An 18,989-nucleotide genomic window follows, 5' to 3' on the forward strand; every position below is an offset into this window, starting at 1 on the left:
AAAGATCGCTTGTCGATGTCGATGTCAAGGTCGCTTACCTTCTTGCAAGTTCTTTCTAATGCACAGTGTGTAATTTTGGCCCGGCTGCGGCCACGTGTAGTTTATGTGTTTATTCGAAAGAGCTTGATATGGCAAACAATTGATAAAAATTCCCATAGTAAATTTCTGTATACTTTTGGAGAAATTATTTTTTTTGTGAAAGGTCAATGACCTTAAGGAAAAATTATTAATTTTTTTCTGCTAAAATATAATTGTTTCTATTTTTGTTAGTATCTTATGTAACGTAACATTGCATTATCTATTCGTATAAAAAAAATAGGAAATGTAGCTCTAGTATTATAAGAATTATTTAAGATTTTCTTATTTTCACTTTTTATTTATTTTTAATTTAACCTTGTGTCGGTCGCATTTTATTCTTCATTATAAATATGAACAATATTGTTATTTATTATGTCCCAAAAAATTACACACGACAATAGAAGGGGTAGAGAGATTTAGCGTTTCTAAGTATTTTAGAAATTTCTATGGAAATAGGGTTATCCAAAAGTAACCACAAAAATAAATCCTATAAAGATTATAAATGTGAAAGCTTGTATGTTTGGATGTTTGTTGCTCGATCACACAAGAACGGCTGACCCGATTTAGATGAAATTTAGCTTAAGGCTACCCGAGGTTTTCGTCGATTTTTGACAAGTTTTGAATCGTATCTCCTTTTTTTGCACTACAGATAGAATTAAGACAAACGGTTATCGGTTCTTTATTCTTTTATCTCCGGTTTTGTCTACCGGATTTTGAAAGAAATGAATACTTATTTTTTTATGACTTTTAAACATTGTTTAAAAACACTTTTTTCGTATCTAGTTTTCTGTGAAGGATCTTACATGTACGAAATCTACATATGTATCTTGACGTCGAAAAACGTGTCTTTTAAAAAGTTATAGCCAGAAAACCAGTTTTTTAGCCTAAAATTGTTCAACTTTGATGCCAAATATCTCGAAGACAATGAACTTTGAAGTAAACATGGGATATTATATTACTTAAAGCCGTTGCTGTTAATATAATATACAACTAGTTCTTCCTGAACCTAAATTAACTATGTATAAAAACGGGCCCCATTACCAGTCGATAAAAATATATAACAAAATCCCTGATTCTATTGAAGACGTTGAAACTTATAATATATTTCGAAATAAACTGAAATCATGGTTAATTGCTAAATCATTTTATTCTTATCATGAATTTATGGCATCTGACAATAGTGATACGACTGAGAATTAATTCTACTAAAACCAATAACTTTGTCTCAATGTAATGGAATGATTAAATGAATTATTATTATAAATGAATTGACACTATTATTATTATTTTAATTGATAATGTATTGTAATGTCATCGGAAGTATATTTGGATTATTCAGTGTAGAAATCAAAATTATGTTATGTTATGTTTTAAGGTAATTTTAAGTATTTAGTTTTTAAGATTATCATGCTTTACCCTATTCAGGGTCCATGCTGTTACAATTTAAATGATTATATACCATCCATGTACCATGGATTGCAGTAAATAAATGACATGAAATGAAATAATAAGCTACAAAAAACATTAGAAAACTAAGGGATTCAGATCGAAGGTCATTGGCGTGGGGTAGCCCCTTAATGATCAATCATCATTAATAAATTCAATTCTTCAGATGAATTATCATCTGAAGAATTGACGATGTTGTTATCTTCGTTATCCTCAGTATCACGTTCAAATTCACTACAAGTATCAGCAGAATATTTTTGCGGTGACGGGTCATCATGGATAAGTACGTTATCCATTGTGGGTTTTAAAAGTTGCAGAACTTTCTCTGGAATGGCAGAATGTTTTCGTTTTTTTTTGTCTATCACCAACGGACTTGGTCGACAAAAGACGGTCAGAAGACTCCAAAGCTCGGTGAAACAAGTCAAGGACAGTGGTTTTACGGTCTAATTTGCGTATATGGTGCTCTCGATCATAACGCCAAAATGTGTTCCTTGATTCACCGGCTTGTTCTGAGACCATTCCAATGGGTAAGATTCTATGATTTTTGCACCATGACGCCTCACCCCCGCTTCTCCTGACATTGAGTATTGATATTGGGTTTAAGCGTAATACCACGCAATGTTCTTCATCGAAGATATGACCCAAGGTTCTTTTGCGTAGCACAATTTTTTAAGAGTCAAACATAATAAATTTTGTTTTGACCTTTTGGTTTTAAAAAGTTATGAGTGATTTAATGATATAAGTAATATAATAAACCAAAATTAACGATGTTATTTATGAGCAGAATCAATAAATATGACTGAACATGATAATTAAATTTCCATAGAAAAGTTAGTGACAACAGTGACAACCCTAAACAAAAATTTTAAAAATTCATATCTCGTCACCCCTTCATTTTTATGAGCTGGCATTTAATATATAAGTATGTTATTATGTGTAAATTCAGTCCATTCAAAAATAAAATGCGACCATTGAGGCACTGTCCCAAAAAAAAATATTTTTCCTATTTGGTAAAAACCTTAATTGTGTCTTAATGTACCGTGTTTTTTATGCAGTTTTTTTGCAGAATTATGGCTACAAACTTCTTTTATGGGAACATTACACACTGTGTAATGCTAAAAAAAACGAACTATAGAACGTGAAATGCATGGTGACATGCGATAAAAATGCGACTGTGCTACCGTCGCAGGTATGTTTTTGATCCAGTGACGGCATCATGTCAAATAATGAATGTTTATTTACAGTACATATGGCCCTATTTTCACGCACTAGTGCGTAAAATAGCACTTTTCGTGCGATGTCAAAAGTTTAAACTTTAAAGGGCCATATGTACTGTAAAACGTTGTTCGATACACGTGCGAATAGGTAATTCGCAACTCGTGTCGATTTAAAACACTCCCTTCGGTCGTGTTTTAATTTATCGCCACTCGTTTCGAATTTCCTCTTTTTTGCACTTGTATCGAAAATAACTATTTCAGTCATGCGAAAATTGTGTCGATACAGTCGACTTGTAAAGACTCGCGGTTGTACCGAATTAAGAGCGATATGAATCGATTTTATACTCCAGCCTTAAACCTAAAGAAACCATAGAGAAAGCAAAGGAAAGGTATGCTAATTAGGATTTTATTATCTGGAAAATAAAGTAAATTATCATTTAAAATATGTCGCCCCAGGTAATGTAAGATAGTGGTTTAGTATCGAATAACGCGGCTCAAATAACTATTGTGTCTTAAATGATCGGCATTGAATGTCATATCGATTGAAATTTATTAGGTGCACTGTCGCGGTGACAACGTGAATAGGTAATAGGTACGGGGGGTCAACCGCGAAAACCGAAATTCGCAAATTGCGGGGATCTTTCTCTTTTACTTTCATTAAGACGTAATTAGAGTGACAGAGAAGAATGCCTTCGAATCGAGATGAACTTCGATTTTCGCGGTTATAGCCCTGTAGTGTAGGTATCCTCTAGTGACTCACCATACAAGAAAAATTGGCAGTCCAATTTGAACCAATGGTTGTGGAGAATAGAGTTGAAATTGTTTTATTTGATTTTAAAATCCGTCATAGGGACAATTCCGTACGCGAGCGTTTTTTCAAACAATAGGTAGGTACCTATAGTACCTAACTTCTGAAATTTGCAACCGTATTATATTTTGGACAAAAAAAAAACTGAGGTTTTACCAACGCCCATTACCGGATAAGTGTAATTATCCATATGTGCATTTTATTGCATATAAATGTGGCGAAATGTCAATCAATCGGTAAGACAAGAATCGCTTTAGGTATAATATACCTACCTACAAATTCATTTGCCCATGCATCCATTGATTGGTAAGTAATAAGTAGTTAAATACTCATTCTTTTCCACCGACATACGGCATAGAATGTCATCATAGGAGCATTTACCCTAGGACCAAAATGGCCCCTTTTGGTTAACCACAGACTTGTGTTTTCTTACTAGACTATACTAGATAAATATATGAAGTTCACCGTATCTTCACAGCGGACCCGATAATATTAGGTTCTAAAGTCAAAAGTTCACTGGGAATGGCTTCTTTTATCACTAAGGTACAGTCGACGTCAATGATGTTTACATTTTTGCCTTATGACAACGGAGTAAGGTACAAATACAGGGAGCAAAAGTGTTAAGTGGGTCAATCAACTATTTCTTGTTGTTATTCTGTCCCATCAACGAGGGAGACACTATAGTAGCATAGATTGTTAGAAGAACTGCTGTACCATGTTTTACTAACATGCTCAGTAGATGTCTCATTATGGAAATGTCTTATAACTACCATAAAATGCAAGTTTGGTTCATTTAAATACGAATAACCTAGAATTTTAAGAGTGACTCAGGAGACCGTAACCATAGCAACGTGTGACAAGAAAAAGTTGATTAACCCAAGTAACACATCTTTGACGTCGTCTGTAACATCGATTTACCTAGTGGTTTGAAGTAAAATGAGTTATTTCTCAGTTGTTAACTACGTCTGACGTAGACTTACCTACTTGATCAATTGATCAAGTACTTAATTAGTAGATAATTACCTGAAGATGGTATTATTAGTAACTAATTATTTACCTATTATAATAATATTCTCAAGCAAGGTATGTATCATTGCGCAACGCGACAAGATTTTTGTGATAAATACCTACTCGTACCTACTAATAAAATTAAACCCCGAGAGCTCTAATAGGTCAAATCTTCATTTCATTTCTCTATCTATTACATACATATTTGTTATATTATATCACGTTATATAAGTAAGTAAATTCATAGAGTAGGTAAATGGGTACATTATTGCCTTAAATGCTACTTGGAAAAACAGTTTGCAAGTAAATTGTTCAATGGATAGCTTTAACGCAAAAGTATCCAGTGATAAATTGTTTGATCAATTGCGATTGACTCTTATTATTATGTCGTTTAAGTCTAATTTTCAATGATCCACTATCCTTAAAGAAATGTATTAGGTAGTGTGTGTGGTATTAGTTTTAGTTGAGTTCGAACCTTCCAGCTTTGATGACACTGGTGCTAGTTATCAACAGTGAATAGTGATCTAATACCGATACGAGATTAACATCTAATTTCATACTTTGAGTTGATAACTTATCAAATGAATCATATCTTATTTGAGTTTTGATTTTTGCGACAGTTTTGTTTCTTTTGTGTGATATTAGTTGTTTAATGAATACAGTGGTGATGGCTCAGCTGCAAAATGGACATTCGAAAAAACATTTGGAAATTGCAATTGTCGGCGGAGGTTTAGTGAGTACCCTTCAATTTTATATATTTTTTTTTTACAATATTTTTGTAAACTATATTTTAGCGTAATTATAATTTGTAGGTATGGTATACATATTTATGTGTTTTTACAAATGATTATTGATTACAGTAGGCCAGGTTCATGGTTAGGTACTCGCGGTTAGGCTATACTTTTCTATAGGTACCTAGTGATTTCTTTCAATAAACATGGTATAGTATAAGTCTGTTTATTTAGTTCCAATCACAATGCTATCCTAAAACTATTGTCACTCCTCCTAGTGGGAATTGTCTTAGGATGTAGGCTATATCTACCATTTTGTAATTTTCCCTGTAAATATTATTGGCCTGTATCTGTTTTTTCCCCAATAAAGAAAATAAAATAAATAAAATATCTTGTAAGAGTTGCTGCCGCTGCCGCTGGTAACGAGAATAGGTATTTATTTTAAACTGTGTTTCGAATTTATTTACAGTTACCATTTTTTTCATTAGAACGTTGTTATTTTGATTACAAAATATCACCGTATCCCTTTGCTGTGTATATTTTTATTTTAACATTCCATTATTATTGAGGCTCTGGCAATACATAAACTTTAATTTATCAATTTTACATTTGTGCGCGTATATACGGTGTTAGCAGTGTGTGTATGTTTAGGAATCATCCATTAATTACGTCACACGAATTTCTAGGTTTTTTTACCCCTCCCGAGGGGGGACACACTTGGTCACACTTGGTCACATTTTGCAAACCCCTCCCCCCCTGGTATGACGTCACATTTTAGGCAATTTTGTTTTCAACGAAATCGACAATATTAACTCGGCATTATTTTTTTAACAAAAAAATATTTTTGATACGTATATAAATATTAGTAATTTTATAACTATTATTTAACTGTAGGTACAGCGAATAAAAAAATATAAAATAATTTTCGGTTACTGATGAAGTTAAAGTGACATCACAATGTTTGTGACTCCCCCCTCCCCCATGTCACAACATGTCACATTTTCTTGACCCCCTCCCTCCCCCTAAACGTGTGACGTAATTAATGGATGACCCCTTAGTTCAAAATCAATTTCCGGTGACCCTATCAGCTGAATCTGGTACCTATAAAAAAGTGGACGTGCGACATACAATTTAAAGCCAAGACTGAGCTACTCTATGGGAATTAACTAATCACTATTAAGTAGGTAGGTAACTGTGGTCATCACCTATTATGGCCATGGAGCTAATTTGAACTTTCATCGAGTTTCGGGGTTAATAAAAGCGAACTTAACCTACAGTAAAAAGGATTTAAATCCTTATTATTGCGACACATTTGTTAAGCAATATTGTTTTTTTATAGGTTGGATCCTTGGAAGCTTTGTACTTGGCAAAAAGAGGACACAGAGTCCACATTTTTGAATACCGCGAAGGTAAGACGGTTTTTTTATAGTTACTTATTGTGTACCTATAGTTAGAATATTTTATAATGTCCGAAAGTTTGGAAGGACTGAAAATAAAAATCTAATGGTGCTTACGTGTCACTATTTAGGGTCCCTATTTAACTGGAGATATTGATAGAAGATAACGTATGTAGCTATGGCTAATTTTGAAATAAAAGTTTGCAAAAACGCAAGAGCTGCAAATTTTGACTTCGTTACTTATCAATATTGACGGAGACAATTCTTTTTATCACTTACTCTAGTTTACTAGAGTCTCGTAAATAATCTCAGATAAACTATTAGATTGCTTGATACTTTAGCGAGCAAATAAAATCACCCCCTCTGCATGTATGGTTTAAACCGATGTGCTCATTGTTGTAACATGTTAACAGAAAATATAAACACACATTGAGAAGTTGCTTGTGGCTGTATGTAATAAATTATAAACTCTCACAGATATACGAAAAACCCCGCTGGCTCGGGGCAGATCGATTAACCTCGCGCTATCGGTGCGCGGGCGCACGGCGCTTAAGGATGTTGGTCTCGAGGAGCAGATGATCCAGCATCACGGGATCCCCATGCGGGCCCGTATGATCCATCGTCTGGATGGCTCTACGTACGCGATACCGTACGATGCTAGAACTAATCAGGTTTGCTTTCATTACCTACTTTACAAAAATGACCCAAAACGTTATCGCTGTGTGGGTTCATAATCCTCAAGGATGTAGAGCTATCTCGGGGTCTTAATGCGGGCTAGTATGATCCATTGCCTCGACGGCTCTACGTACGCTATATCGTACGATGCCAGAACAAACGGTTTGCTTATATATGTTCATTTCACAAATGATGACGTGACCGTGCGTTTTCGCTACGCGGAGGCACGGCCCTCAAGGGTATATGATACCGTAGAAGCTCATATGATACCGTACCATACGATTGCTGCTAGGACTAATTAAGTTTGCTTAAAATATGGTGCTAATACCACGCGCTGTCACAGTAGGCACTTATAGGATTTACCGTTCCTTATAGATTTGAGGTTAGAGAAGTAAATAATCCAACATAACGGGATCGCGATGCGGGCTCATATGATCCATCGGCTAGCATACAAATGAAAACGACATGAAATTGATAAGGAAATAAGAAAGGAAATAAACATTTTTTTATTTTACAAAAACAATTTTTCATTTGTTTAGCGAACTATAATCAAAAATCCTTAGGTATTTATCATTAACGATTGTCATCTGTTTTCAGTGCATATACTCAGTTGGCCGAAATTATCTCAATGGACTTCTGTTGCAAGGTAAATTGATTTCTCTATAATGTTAAATAATTGAGTATCAAACCTATAATTGAAAACAGTCATTAGTTTAAATCTTAAAAATAAAAACACCATTTTTGTCTACGGTAGGTACCTCACGCTTAAGCACAGGATAATCGTAGTAACAAATATGTTTCACATTAAAAATTTTCAGAATCAGAGAAATACGAGAATGTCGAGAGGCATTTCAACCACAAATTGGTCGAAGCCAATTTACGAAAAGGATCCTTGAAATTCGAGACGTGAGTATCACGACGCAATATGTGTTTGATGTTGTCAATTGAGAATCTCCTTTTTGAAGTCGGGTAATAAAATAGGTACCTACTTATACCTAGGTGAACTTTCCGGCTTGAGCTGGCACAGGGAAAAAAAGTTTACCTGATATATGAGTTCGACTATAGCGGCGTTCGTTACTTTATGTAAGGCAAAAGAGCGTTTCATTATTAGTTTAAGTAGGTCGTAGGTAACTTTACCTAACACTGATTATTAAGCATGATGTGAGCAGTCTCACATGATTAGTCCCATGGAAGCTGGTAAGTACATGGAATTCGTCGATGCCATGATGGTGCTCTTCAGTCCCAGTATTCCCTGCAACACAACAGTAAAATAGATATTAATTCCCCATTTGGACAAAGGTTTCATTTCTCGCATGGAAAGGGGCCACGAAGCCTCTGGACCGTTCTAAATAAACGTGTCCTCATTTTGTTTTTAGACTTGCGAAATAGTCCTTTCTAAAAGGCCCTGAACGGTATTTTTAGATAAGGCCAATGTGGGGAAGACCCGCATTTAAATTTATTGCAGGGAACAGATCAAGTCATAGGGCAAGCACTTTCATATTTGCATACTTAAGTCACTCAGTCAGAAACGAAGAGTTAATAGCAGGCATAGCAGCGAAAGCGTTGGTATATAGACGGCCTTACTTTACATACGGTCCTCACCACATTGGCTTTGTTTATTTAAAGTAAAGTTTTAATGAGTTCTATATTTTTTGCTTCAAAATGATGACCACAAAATCTTCTAATTTGCTTCCCTGCCTTTTTCAGCCCAGGCAAAGAAAACGTCCAAGTCACAGCTGACCTGATCATAGGCGCAGACGGAGCGTTTTCCGCCGTCCGCAAATCTATGATGAAGCAGCCCCTCTTCGACTACAGCCAGAAGTACATTGAGCATGGATATTTGGAGCTGTGTATACCGGCCGATGAAAGTGGTGGAGTAAGTTATATATATAGATTAAACCGGTTTTCTGCTTGTGGATAGTTTAAATAAGGAAATCGCTGTTTGGTTTCGTTTTGAGACAATATATTTCAAAGAAGTATATGTAATAAGAAACACAACATAGGTACTGTTGCCATAGAAGCGATTGAAGAAAAGATTGGAAGCGCTGGTGGCCTAGCGGTAAAAGGGTGCGACTTGCAATCCGGAGGTCGCGAGTTCGAAACCCGGGTCGTACCAATAAGTTTTTCGGAACTTATTGTACGAAATATCAATATCATTTGATATTTACCAGTCGCTTTTCGGTGAAGGAAAACATCGCGAGGAAACCGGACTAATCCCAATACGGGCCTAGTTTACCCTCTGGGTTGGAAGGTCAGATGGCAGTCGCTTTCGTAAAAAATAGTGCCCACGCCAATTACCGGGATTAGTTGCCAAGCGGACCCCAGGCTCCCATGACCCGTGGCAAAATGCCGGGACAACGCGAGGAAGATGATACTGTTGCCATAGAAATATGTAGATATGAGAGATTGTTGATGGTTTGAGATAAATACGTTGTCACAATATTGTACCTACTCTTAATAACACTCAAGGATTCCTGTTATGATGGTACCATTGCATCATGAAGTTGTTTTTATGCTGTTTTAATAGCTATCATTACTATCATTCAATGATAACGCCTTAATTAGTAATAAGGCCAAACCATTAGATGTTAATGAACAAAAACTAAAATTATAAACAGAGAGTTGGCCATGGAATAAGGTAGGTACTTATACAATATTTAGTGCAACGTTATTACTGGATTACGTGTTTGGAGAGGAAGGTATTTGTTGACCTCCATTAAAGTTTAAAATTACTTGCCAGAAAAAAAAATTGCTAAAAACTACTGGCCATTTCTTAAGAGCCCATCAACGTGCACACTAGCGCCACTGCTGAATAATCGTGATTATTTAAATTTAACGAAATATATTTAAAAAACCGGCCAAGTGCGAGTCGGACTCGCGCATGGAGGGTTCCGCACAATTAACAAAAAATAGAGCAAAACAAGCAAAACAACGGTCACCCATCCAAGTACTGACCCCGCCCGACGTTGCTTGTTGTTGGTCAAAAATGACCGTTTTAACTTTGGACGCATACTTAGATTGACGAATCCAGCAAAATAGAAACTAGTTTGATGTATTCAAAGGGTACTTTAATACAAGATACAGTACGTAGCGGCCCTCTTTTTTAAATATATTTCGTTAATTTTAAATAATCACGATTATTTAGCAGTGGCGCTAGTGTGCACGTTGATGGGCTCTTAAACGGGTTACAATGGGTTATATAACTGTAGGTAGGCTGTAGGCTTTTCCAACAGTCGTAGCTAGTCGTAGATCCACAAGATGGTGAAACTTGACTTAGATAAGTTTTAACCTCAGTATCTGGTCATTTTTGTGATTAAGCACATATTACGCTTGGCACCTGGAGATGCATATGATGGCTACACTTACACCTTAGATAGGATAGCTAGTCTTCTTTAGCAGAATAACTTAAAAAACAACAATTAAAGATCGTCTTATAGTTCCAGATGCCCCCGAACTACCTCCACATATGGCCGAGAGGCAACTTCATGATGATCGCGCTCCCCAACCAAGACTGCTCCTGGACTGTGACTCTCTTCATGCCGTTTACCAACTTCAAGACTATCGACAGTGAGGCAAAACTGCTTGTGTTCTTTGAGAAGTACTTCCCTGATTCCATTCCCTTCATTGGGAAGGAGAAGTTGATACAGGACTTCTTTGGTGGTTCGCCGTCTCCTTTAGTTGCTGTGAAGGTAATTAATTTTTAATTAAGGTACCTGTATAGGTCTACCTGTACTAGCTTTCTCTTGATTCGCGTAGAAATAGTAAATCTGCCCCTGTTTTATCTCCTTTAGTACTCTCGTACTAAATTGTGACCTCATGGGTGAATTTAGTGCTAAACAGTGCCCTGTCCTTTTCAAGACGATAAACGGTCTGTGTGCCATTTGCAAACGATTTGCCTGTTTTTATGTGACCTTCCATTTCTCGAAGATGAAACTTAAAGTCTAAATGAAAATATATTTTTAGAGTCAGGTGCAAACTGAACTAGGCTACTATATTGGTACCTATTCCTTGAGGTGAGAAATTTGCGTAGGCATAGGCGATGCCTTAATGTCCACAAAGGCGTTTAATACACATGAATATCAAACGTTGCTGCAGGCACATTTTGCATAAAATCTAGCTGTTGCAGATACTAATAGCCATTATGTAGGTACGAATATGAGCTTATGCAGCGCAAGCTATTAGTTGATTTTAGAGTTTCTAACACCAATATTGCGCTCTGAAGCTTCAACATCACTGCACTTCTCTGCACTTTATACGATGTGTTTCCGATGTGTTTGTGTTTTCGTTTCCTATACTATAGTATACTACTCTACTATTGATGCTGACTGTACTATACCTATAGGAATGATGATTAGGTATTACAGTGGCCATAAATATATCGGAGCAGCCGAGGTTTTTACAAATATCAGAATGAAGCAGATATTTTAAGCACCTTATTATCCGCTTATTAGACCTATATCTAATGGCGACTGTATATGTATTCTAGGACATTTCGTTATTTTTGCCACTTCAGTTTTTGCACGCGGCCCGCAAGTGTATAATACAATACAAATCCTCTTTATTGCACAATCTCAATAAAACACGTGTATCATTTCTTAAAAAAAAATCTCTTCCAACACTGCAAGCTGCCAATTCTTTTTTCCAGTGCCGCCCCTACCACGTAGAAGACAAAGCCCTTATAATCGGCGACGCAGCGCACGCCGTCGTTCCGTTCTACGGGCAGGGCATGAACGCCGGCTTTGAGGACTGCACGCTCCTGGACAAACTGTTCCTAAAACATCACGACGGCCTAGCGGAGATACTGGAGGAGTTCTCGCAGACTAGGTGGGAGGATACGCACGCGATCAGCGATCTGGCAATGTACAACTATGTCGAGGTAAGTATGGGTGAACCAACTTTTTAGTCGCACTCCAGTTGCCATGGTTAGTTGTCCAGGGGACCAAAGACCCTTGAAATCCTGATTTTATATTTCCATAATGGACCATCTACTAAGCATGCTAATAGAACAGCATGCCACATCTTTTCGAACAAAGTGTGCTAATATTGTCCCTTGGACAACGGGATTTAATAAAATTTATATACTTGTCCTAATTCCTAATTCTCTGAAACGGTCGGATTTGTGAATAAAAGCAATGAAATATTAATTCCCCTATTATCAAACGTTTCAATGGTCCTTTGTGCCTGTATGTATTCATATTGGCTAAGCAAGCATCGGTGATTAGAGTTTTTACAGAAACCAGTGTATTGTGACCTTGAAGTGAGTAAAAATCATAGGCTACCTAGAAGCATGAGAGCATAAATGTGTGTTGACCAGCAATCGTGTTGGGAAAGGCATTTGTTGTATCAACGGGCAAGAGATCTTTAATAGAAAGTATTGAAAAACTTTCTTATATTGGGCTTACTTGAGCGATCAACACGTCCACGCTCGGAATTACACGCCTGTTTACTTTGTGTTCAGCCTAAATCAGGAAATACGGGTTTAATCTAAACGTTTAATGCGTTTTTAAACGAGATATATGGTCCCGTTTATCAAAGGTGGAGCAGTTCTGAAATATTATGGGATTGTATTTGAAATGGTAATTAAGTATGATAAAAGTAAGCTCAATTGTGCAATAAAAATCAACGTAGTACGCTTAATGAGAAAATATTATTTATTTCAAATAGGTACTGTATTTATTTACCCGGCTTGACTAGCACATATCAAAATGGTAAGTATTCTAATTACCTTTAGCTTTACTTTTGGTTGAATCTGTACCTACTTGTTAACCCTTGCATTTTGAAGACCTATTATGATTAGTAACACAGAAAAGCACCATTTAAATCGTTGAATTCTTAACGTAATATTGATATTGTCCGTACAACACGCCCTACTTACCCCCTGGATGTCGCTAGTTATTTTTTTAACCCCTGTCTGATGCGTCTGTCTGTGGCATACTAGAACCCCAATTCAAGAGCATGAGCGATTTAGGAACGTTTTCTTTTAATCGAAAGCGGTGTTTAAATTTTTTTTCTAATCAGGAACACGATACCGAACATACCATTAAAAGCGTCCACAATTATTGTTACCTGTATTTTGTCGAGGGTTTATAAACTTTTCAAGTTTTTGCCTAATTGAAGTTTTAATGTGTTTCAGATGCGTGACTTGGTAACTCGGCCCTCATACCGCCTCCGCAAGGCCATGGATGATTTCCTCTTCTGGCTGGTGCCCAACTTCTGGGTGCCGCTCTACAACTCCGTCACTTTCACCACCATGCCTTACAGCCAGTGCGTCAAGAACCGCGAGTGGCAGGACAAGGTACATATCGCCGCTATGCTTACTCAACCTCGTATCTGCAACACTCATTTGATGACAAAAACACCCGTATTCCGAATGAAAGAAAAGCGACATTTCCATCAAATGATTGTTGCAGATATGAGGTTGAGTAAGTATAGCGACGATATTACATATTACATTTGTTTTATTTGTGTAGTAGTAGTAGTGATACCACATCTCTCACAAAGACAGCTTGGGGTATTTTTAAAGACCTGAAACCTCACTGAGCGCGATGTGCTTCCACGCGGGTCCAACGTCCACCAGCGGAGCGGAATGCCGTTGACTGATGCTTTGTACTCGTAGATGCGTGACTTGGCGATCGTAACGCCTCCACAAAGCTAGCCGGCGCCGTTCCACAACTTCGTCATCTTCAGCACCATGCCTTACAGCCAGTACGTAAGCGAGTGGCAGGACAAGGTACGGCATATTGTACAAGAACTTGCAACCGCTGGTTTTATAAGTTTTTGGTATTTAAAAGCCAAGTGGCCTTAATGTACTAATGGAAAGAGAGGTTAAAGCTGATGGAGGACCGAGATTAGTCTTAAAAAGTGAACGTAAGAACTAAAGACCCGAACGAAGGAGAGCGTAAATTTTTTGGAAGCCGAAAGTCGAAAGATTTAGCATGAAAATTTTACAAGCGGAAGGCTGACCTCCGGTTAGGGCCATTCCGACATTAGGTATCTTTGCAAGTTTGCAAATCAAACTTTACCTATAGGGCTTTAGTTGAATTCTGTAGAGAGTATACGGTTAAAATTGCGGTTGTTTCAAATTGAATGTTGACTATCCTATCCTCAACTCCTCACCTGCAGCGTATTGTTTACTGATTGCGTGTCGTTTTGTTTCAGATGTTAAAGTATTTCTTCGTGTCTGCGATATCATCGGCGATTTTGGGATACTTCGTAATGTCACGTTAAGTCATATCTATTTAGACATATAGCTGGTCAACCAAATCTTGTCAGTAAAAAAAGGCGCGAAATTCAAATTTTCTATGGGACGATATCTCTTCGCGCCTACATTTTTTAAATTTGCCGCCTTTTTCTACTGTCAAGATCTGGATGACCAAGTATATTTATTTATTTATTTTTTATATCAAATGACAATTCGTTTTATAATAAAATAAATGCTAATTGACAACGCCTTTTATGATATTAACCCCTGGAGCGCCCCAGAATTACCGTAGTATGGAACTCCTATACTAGTTACTAGCACACGTGTCTTGTTAGGGCGCTCCACGGGTTAATGATATATTGGAAATGTAAAACATAGTAAAAATTATCGTTTTAATTTGTTATTTTTATATTTTTTATCGAACACATTTGTGAATAATTGTCATATGTATTATTTAGATGCAAATTGCTTTATTATTATTTCACCCATTGTAAACTTGACTTGTAATGTATGTGTACATTATTAATAATAAATATGAATATGAATATTACCAGTATTTCAAATAAATCACACATTTAGACACCGCATATTTGGATATTTTGTTGTTAAGTACTAGTAAGATACCCAATATCAAATCACGATCAGATTTAGTTTATAAATTTCGAATGCTCCCTGCGCTTTCGCTAGAAATATCGAGTAGGTATTTCTACATTCATACACACATTGCTCCCTGTGCTTTCGCTAGCAATATCGAGTAGATATTTCTACATCCATACACATATTTGATACTTAAGGTTTATTCGGGTAATTCCGGAAATCGGGTAATCCCGAAAAGCATTGTAAAATCACTCGTATTCCGTTGTAGTAAGAGTCAGCTTTCGGAATTATCCGCCACTATCGTTCATTCGGAAATACCCGAATACACCTTACTTTACAGTGTAAATTTAATAGAGTAAAGTAGCAATCGTTTGGAAATATGTTTTGAATGCTCCTGCCTGGATTTTTAAGTTTCACTCAGGTTCTACAAAAGAGCACTATACTTACGTAGCGTTGGTACCACATAAATCAGTGTCTCGCCTAATGAGATGCACTGCATTTTAAACTGCGAGCAGCAAGCACCAAGATTGATTTAAACCTTCGGAAGCGACGCTTTCTCGATGCTTGTCACTGGGGCCTCGAAGTGACAGAGACATAGTTGGTCTAGGTCTAGTGGTATAACCAGACTTTGTAATGGCATAAGACGACAAAAAAGTTATTCAAGACAATTCACGAATCGTATTTCGGTCTTTTGATGCTGTTGCGGTGCCAATCTTATTAACAATGAAATAAAATGATTTGAACAGTTCATATTTACAAATATTTACTTAGATACTAGCTTTCTACTTTTATAGATTTTTTGGTAGTGACTAAAAAATACCTAATTCAGCCTTCTAGGCGTATCTATCTTTCGATTTTAGCTACGTACCTTTTCCCAATGTAGTTTAAGCAATATGGATATGAAAACAGATAGCTATTTCTATTTTAGAATTTGAACTAAATCATGTAGGTACGAGTAAATAAACAATGGTTTTGCTAATTAAAACAAACCAGAGTTCAGTAATATTTCAACAATTTCACGCCCATTATAGTTTATAACAGCACACAATAGAAATTCCTAATTAGTACCTATATTACATTGTATTTTTTATATGTGTAGCTAAATTTATTTATTTTGCTAGGTTTAAAAAAGTACTATCTATATTTCATTTCCATTTCGAAATTTTAATGTTTACCTAAATCAATAATCAGAAATTTGTTGTAACAAAACAGTTTATCTTCATGCATCAAATAGGATTTTTGATATGTGTAAAGAAAAAAATATATTTTCTATGAATGGCCATTTAATGCCCCGTGGTCCATTACATCCGGTATAACAACTTAATCGTATAAAGGCGGGATTCACCAGCGTGCGGTACTGTGCGGCACAAGCATTTTCGTAGGTACTGAATATGCTTGTGCCGTACAGTACCACACACTGGTGGAATCCCACCTTAAAAGTAGAACATAGCTAGTGCATTAACAGAGAAATAGTAGAATTCTACTCGAACAGTCAAACAAAACATTGCACTCGGCCTTGCTAACGGGGAAGTTTAAATATGAATCTAAAATCATTCTGAATTTCTCCGTCATAAGTATGCTTATGTGGTTTTGGTACCTATCTATGGTATGCATGTGGTTTTAATATTCAGATATAATAAATAATAACTCATTTATTGTATAATAAGTGTTATAAAATTAACTACAATTAAGATAACTAAAGCTAAAAAATTAAAAATACCTGTTTGCGCCACGTATTAAATACTTAACCTATGAATTCTGACCTCCTTGTCGGGTTTTCAATATAGACGGCAAGGCGATAATAAAAAGAGAAAAAAATGTCACATGTCACATCAATACATGTAAAATAAAACTCGATTCGATATATTGTGTGTTGAAGAAAATGAAACCAAAGGGATCCCTATAATTAAGTATACATACAACAAAATAAAGTGCCGCCGAATCAGTGGAGACTGGAGACTCTATAAGGAGGAAAACGCAGAACCAGTGCATGTAAGTTTTTCCGCATCCCCATTTTTTGGCCTTTGAACCGGTTTCCAAATTTACCTTTAAAAATATTACATAATAACCTTGTTGCTCACTGAATCGCGTAGGTACAAAATATAATTTCGGATTTCCTTTCGGTTTCTTAATTTTCAAAAAAATGTTCCCGTCATAATTCTATTTCAAAGTACGGTCAGTAAATTAATTTATTCTTATTGTCTGTTATTTTTATTTCATATTTCATTTACGCGTAGCGTGTGGGATTATTCATCACGCTACCTTATAAATGCGTTACAAATAAATTTCGTATTTTGTAACTGTCATATTGTGACATAATTTTCACGGAACATTTTTGCACACCATATTCGTTAAGTATATAATTTCAGTGTATTTTAAGTTACTAAATACACTCTACTAAACTGAAAGCTACGGGTAAATTATTCCTAAAAGCCTCAGTTTTTTCATAAACTGTAATTAACCTATTGCGAAGGTTACACTTGTATTAAGGTATTATACAAGCGTAACGTTCGTATTTACTTCATTTTCCTTCGACTTGCATTAAGGTATTATACAAGTTGAATATAATTTATAATTATTTGTGCATCTTAGCACAAATTGTTCATATTTTTTCGTGCTGTCATAGTAATAACTAGGTAACCATGGCAACGCGACTTAAGCTCGCGGAAGCAAAACGTGCTCAATGTTTCATGCGTTTACAAAATATTTATGACATGATTCCAAAGTTAAGCAGTGACAAGAAGGCTTTCTCGCAGTTCATCGCGCAAGCTCGATTGGTCGATCAACTGAGAAAAGAATTTATAGAGTTGATGGATGAAGTCAATCTTCTGAACTTGGAGTTGGACCCGGAGTACATCGTCAACTACAACGCAATGAATGCGTTTGAAGATCTCTACTGCGTAATCAAATGTCAAATTTCAAAAATTGATGCACCTGCTCCGAGCCCTTCGACATCCAGGGATTCGAGCCATTCATGTAAGGACGACTCCATTAAAATCCCTCGGATTGAACTTCCTTCTTTCGATGGAGATATTCAAAACTTCCCATTCTTCTATGAAACATTTAAGCGTGTCATACATGAGAATAAAAAACTTACGGATTCTGAGCGTGTTCATTATTTGTTTAGTCATTTGACAGGAAAGGCAAAGTCGATCTGTGCGGGAGTTATACCTGCCGCAGAAAATTACAACACAGTTTGGGAAGCATTGATCGCGAAATATGATGATAAACGCGCATTAGCTACGTCATATTTAAACCAGCTGTTTTCGATGAAACCTGTCAACATCAACGGTCCTTCGGCATCTAATTTAGAAAAAATAATTGATTCGTTTGCTGCTACTATTTCAGCAATAAGACAACTCAAGCTCGAAAACTTAAGTGACTTTATTTTCATTCACCTGGGTCTTAAGTTATTAGATTCAGATACCACAAAGAATTTCGAGATGTCTATTCGGAATTCTTCTACAATGCCTACATATGACGAATTCATTTGTTTCGTTAGGGAACAAGTGAAGATTTTATATCGGACATCGCAACGAACGCCAACTAAGGCTGAAAGCGGCTCCGCTGCCAACACTAGCAGCGTGCGAGCTCCCCTCCCTCGCACGCCCCAAGCGTATGTTAGCACGCAAGGGCATGATAACGGAAGTTCATGTGCTATGTGCAAGAGTAATGATCACTCGCAACTTTATAATTGCAATAATTTCATGAAACTCACGCCTAACGAAAAATTTAATTTCGTTAAGGAAACTCACGCGTGCACTAATTGTCTGAACACGCATCATACTGCATCGAAATGTTCCTCGAAGAAAACTTGTCGTAAATGTAAAG

The 18,989-nt window shown here is 36.4% G+C and overlaps 1 protein-coding gene across 1 annotated transcript; it reads left to right on the forward strand.

Annotated features, from left to right (window-relative positions):
* The first annotated feature begins 5,045 nt into the window (after positions 1-5,045).
* On the forward strand, positions 5,046-14,600 carry LOC134648917 (kynurenine 3-monooxygenase). Its single transcript, XM_063503528.1, has 10 exons — positions 5,046-5,290; positions 6,628-6,697; positions 7,163-7,356; positions 7,958-8,006; positions 8,179-8,266; positions 9,068-9,236; positions 10,798-11,049; positions 12,006-12,236; positions 13,494-13,655; positions 14,519-14,600. Exons 1-10 carry the CDS (start codon positions 5,210-5,212, stop codon positions 14,585-14,587), a joined length of 1,365 nt encoding a protein of 454 aa, XP_063359598.1. The 5' UTR covers positions 5,046-5,209; the 3' UTR covers positions 14,588-14,600.
* The last annotated feature ends 4,389 nt before the right edge of the window (positions 14,601-18,989 follow it).

Source organism: Cydia amplana, chromosome 6 (genome assembly GCF_948474715.1).
Source record: "Cydia amplana chromosome 6, ilCydAmpl1.1, whole genome shotgun sequence".
NCBI lineage: Eukaryota > Metazoa > Arthropoda > Insecta > Lepidoptera > Tortricidae > Cydia > Cydia amplana.

Excerpts from the sequence above, each read along its gene's own strand:
- LOC134648917 (XM_063503528.1), top strand. The coding sequence starts at position 5,210 with ATGAATACAGTGGTGATGGCTCAGCTGCAAAATGGACATTCGAAAAAA. Across the intron at positions 8,007-8,178 it reads CAATGGACTTCTGTTGCAAG|AATCAGAGAAATACGAGAAT; the intron begins GTAAATTGATTT and ends AAAAATTTTCAG. Across the intron at positions 8,267-9,067 it reads GGATCCTTGAAATTCGAGAC|CCCAGGCAAAGAAAACGTCC; the intron begins GTGAGTATCACG and ends TGCCTTTTTCAG.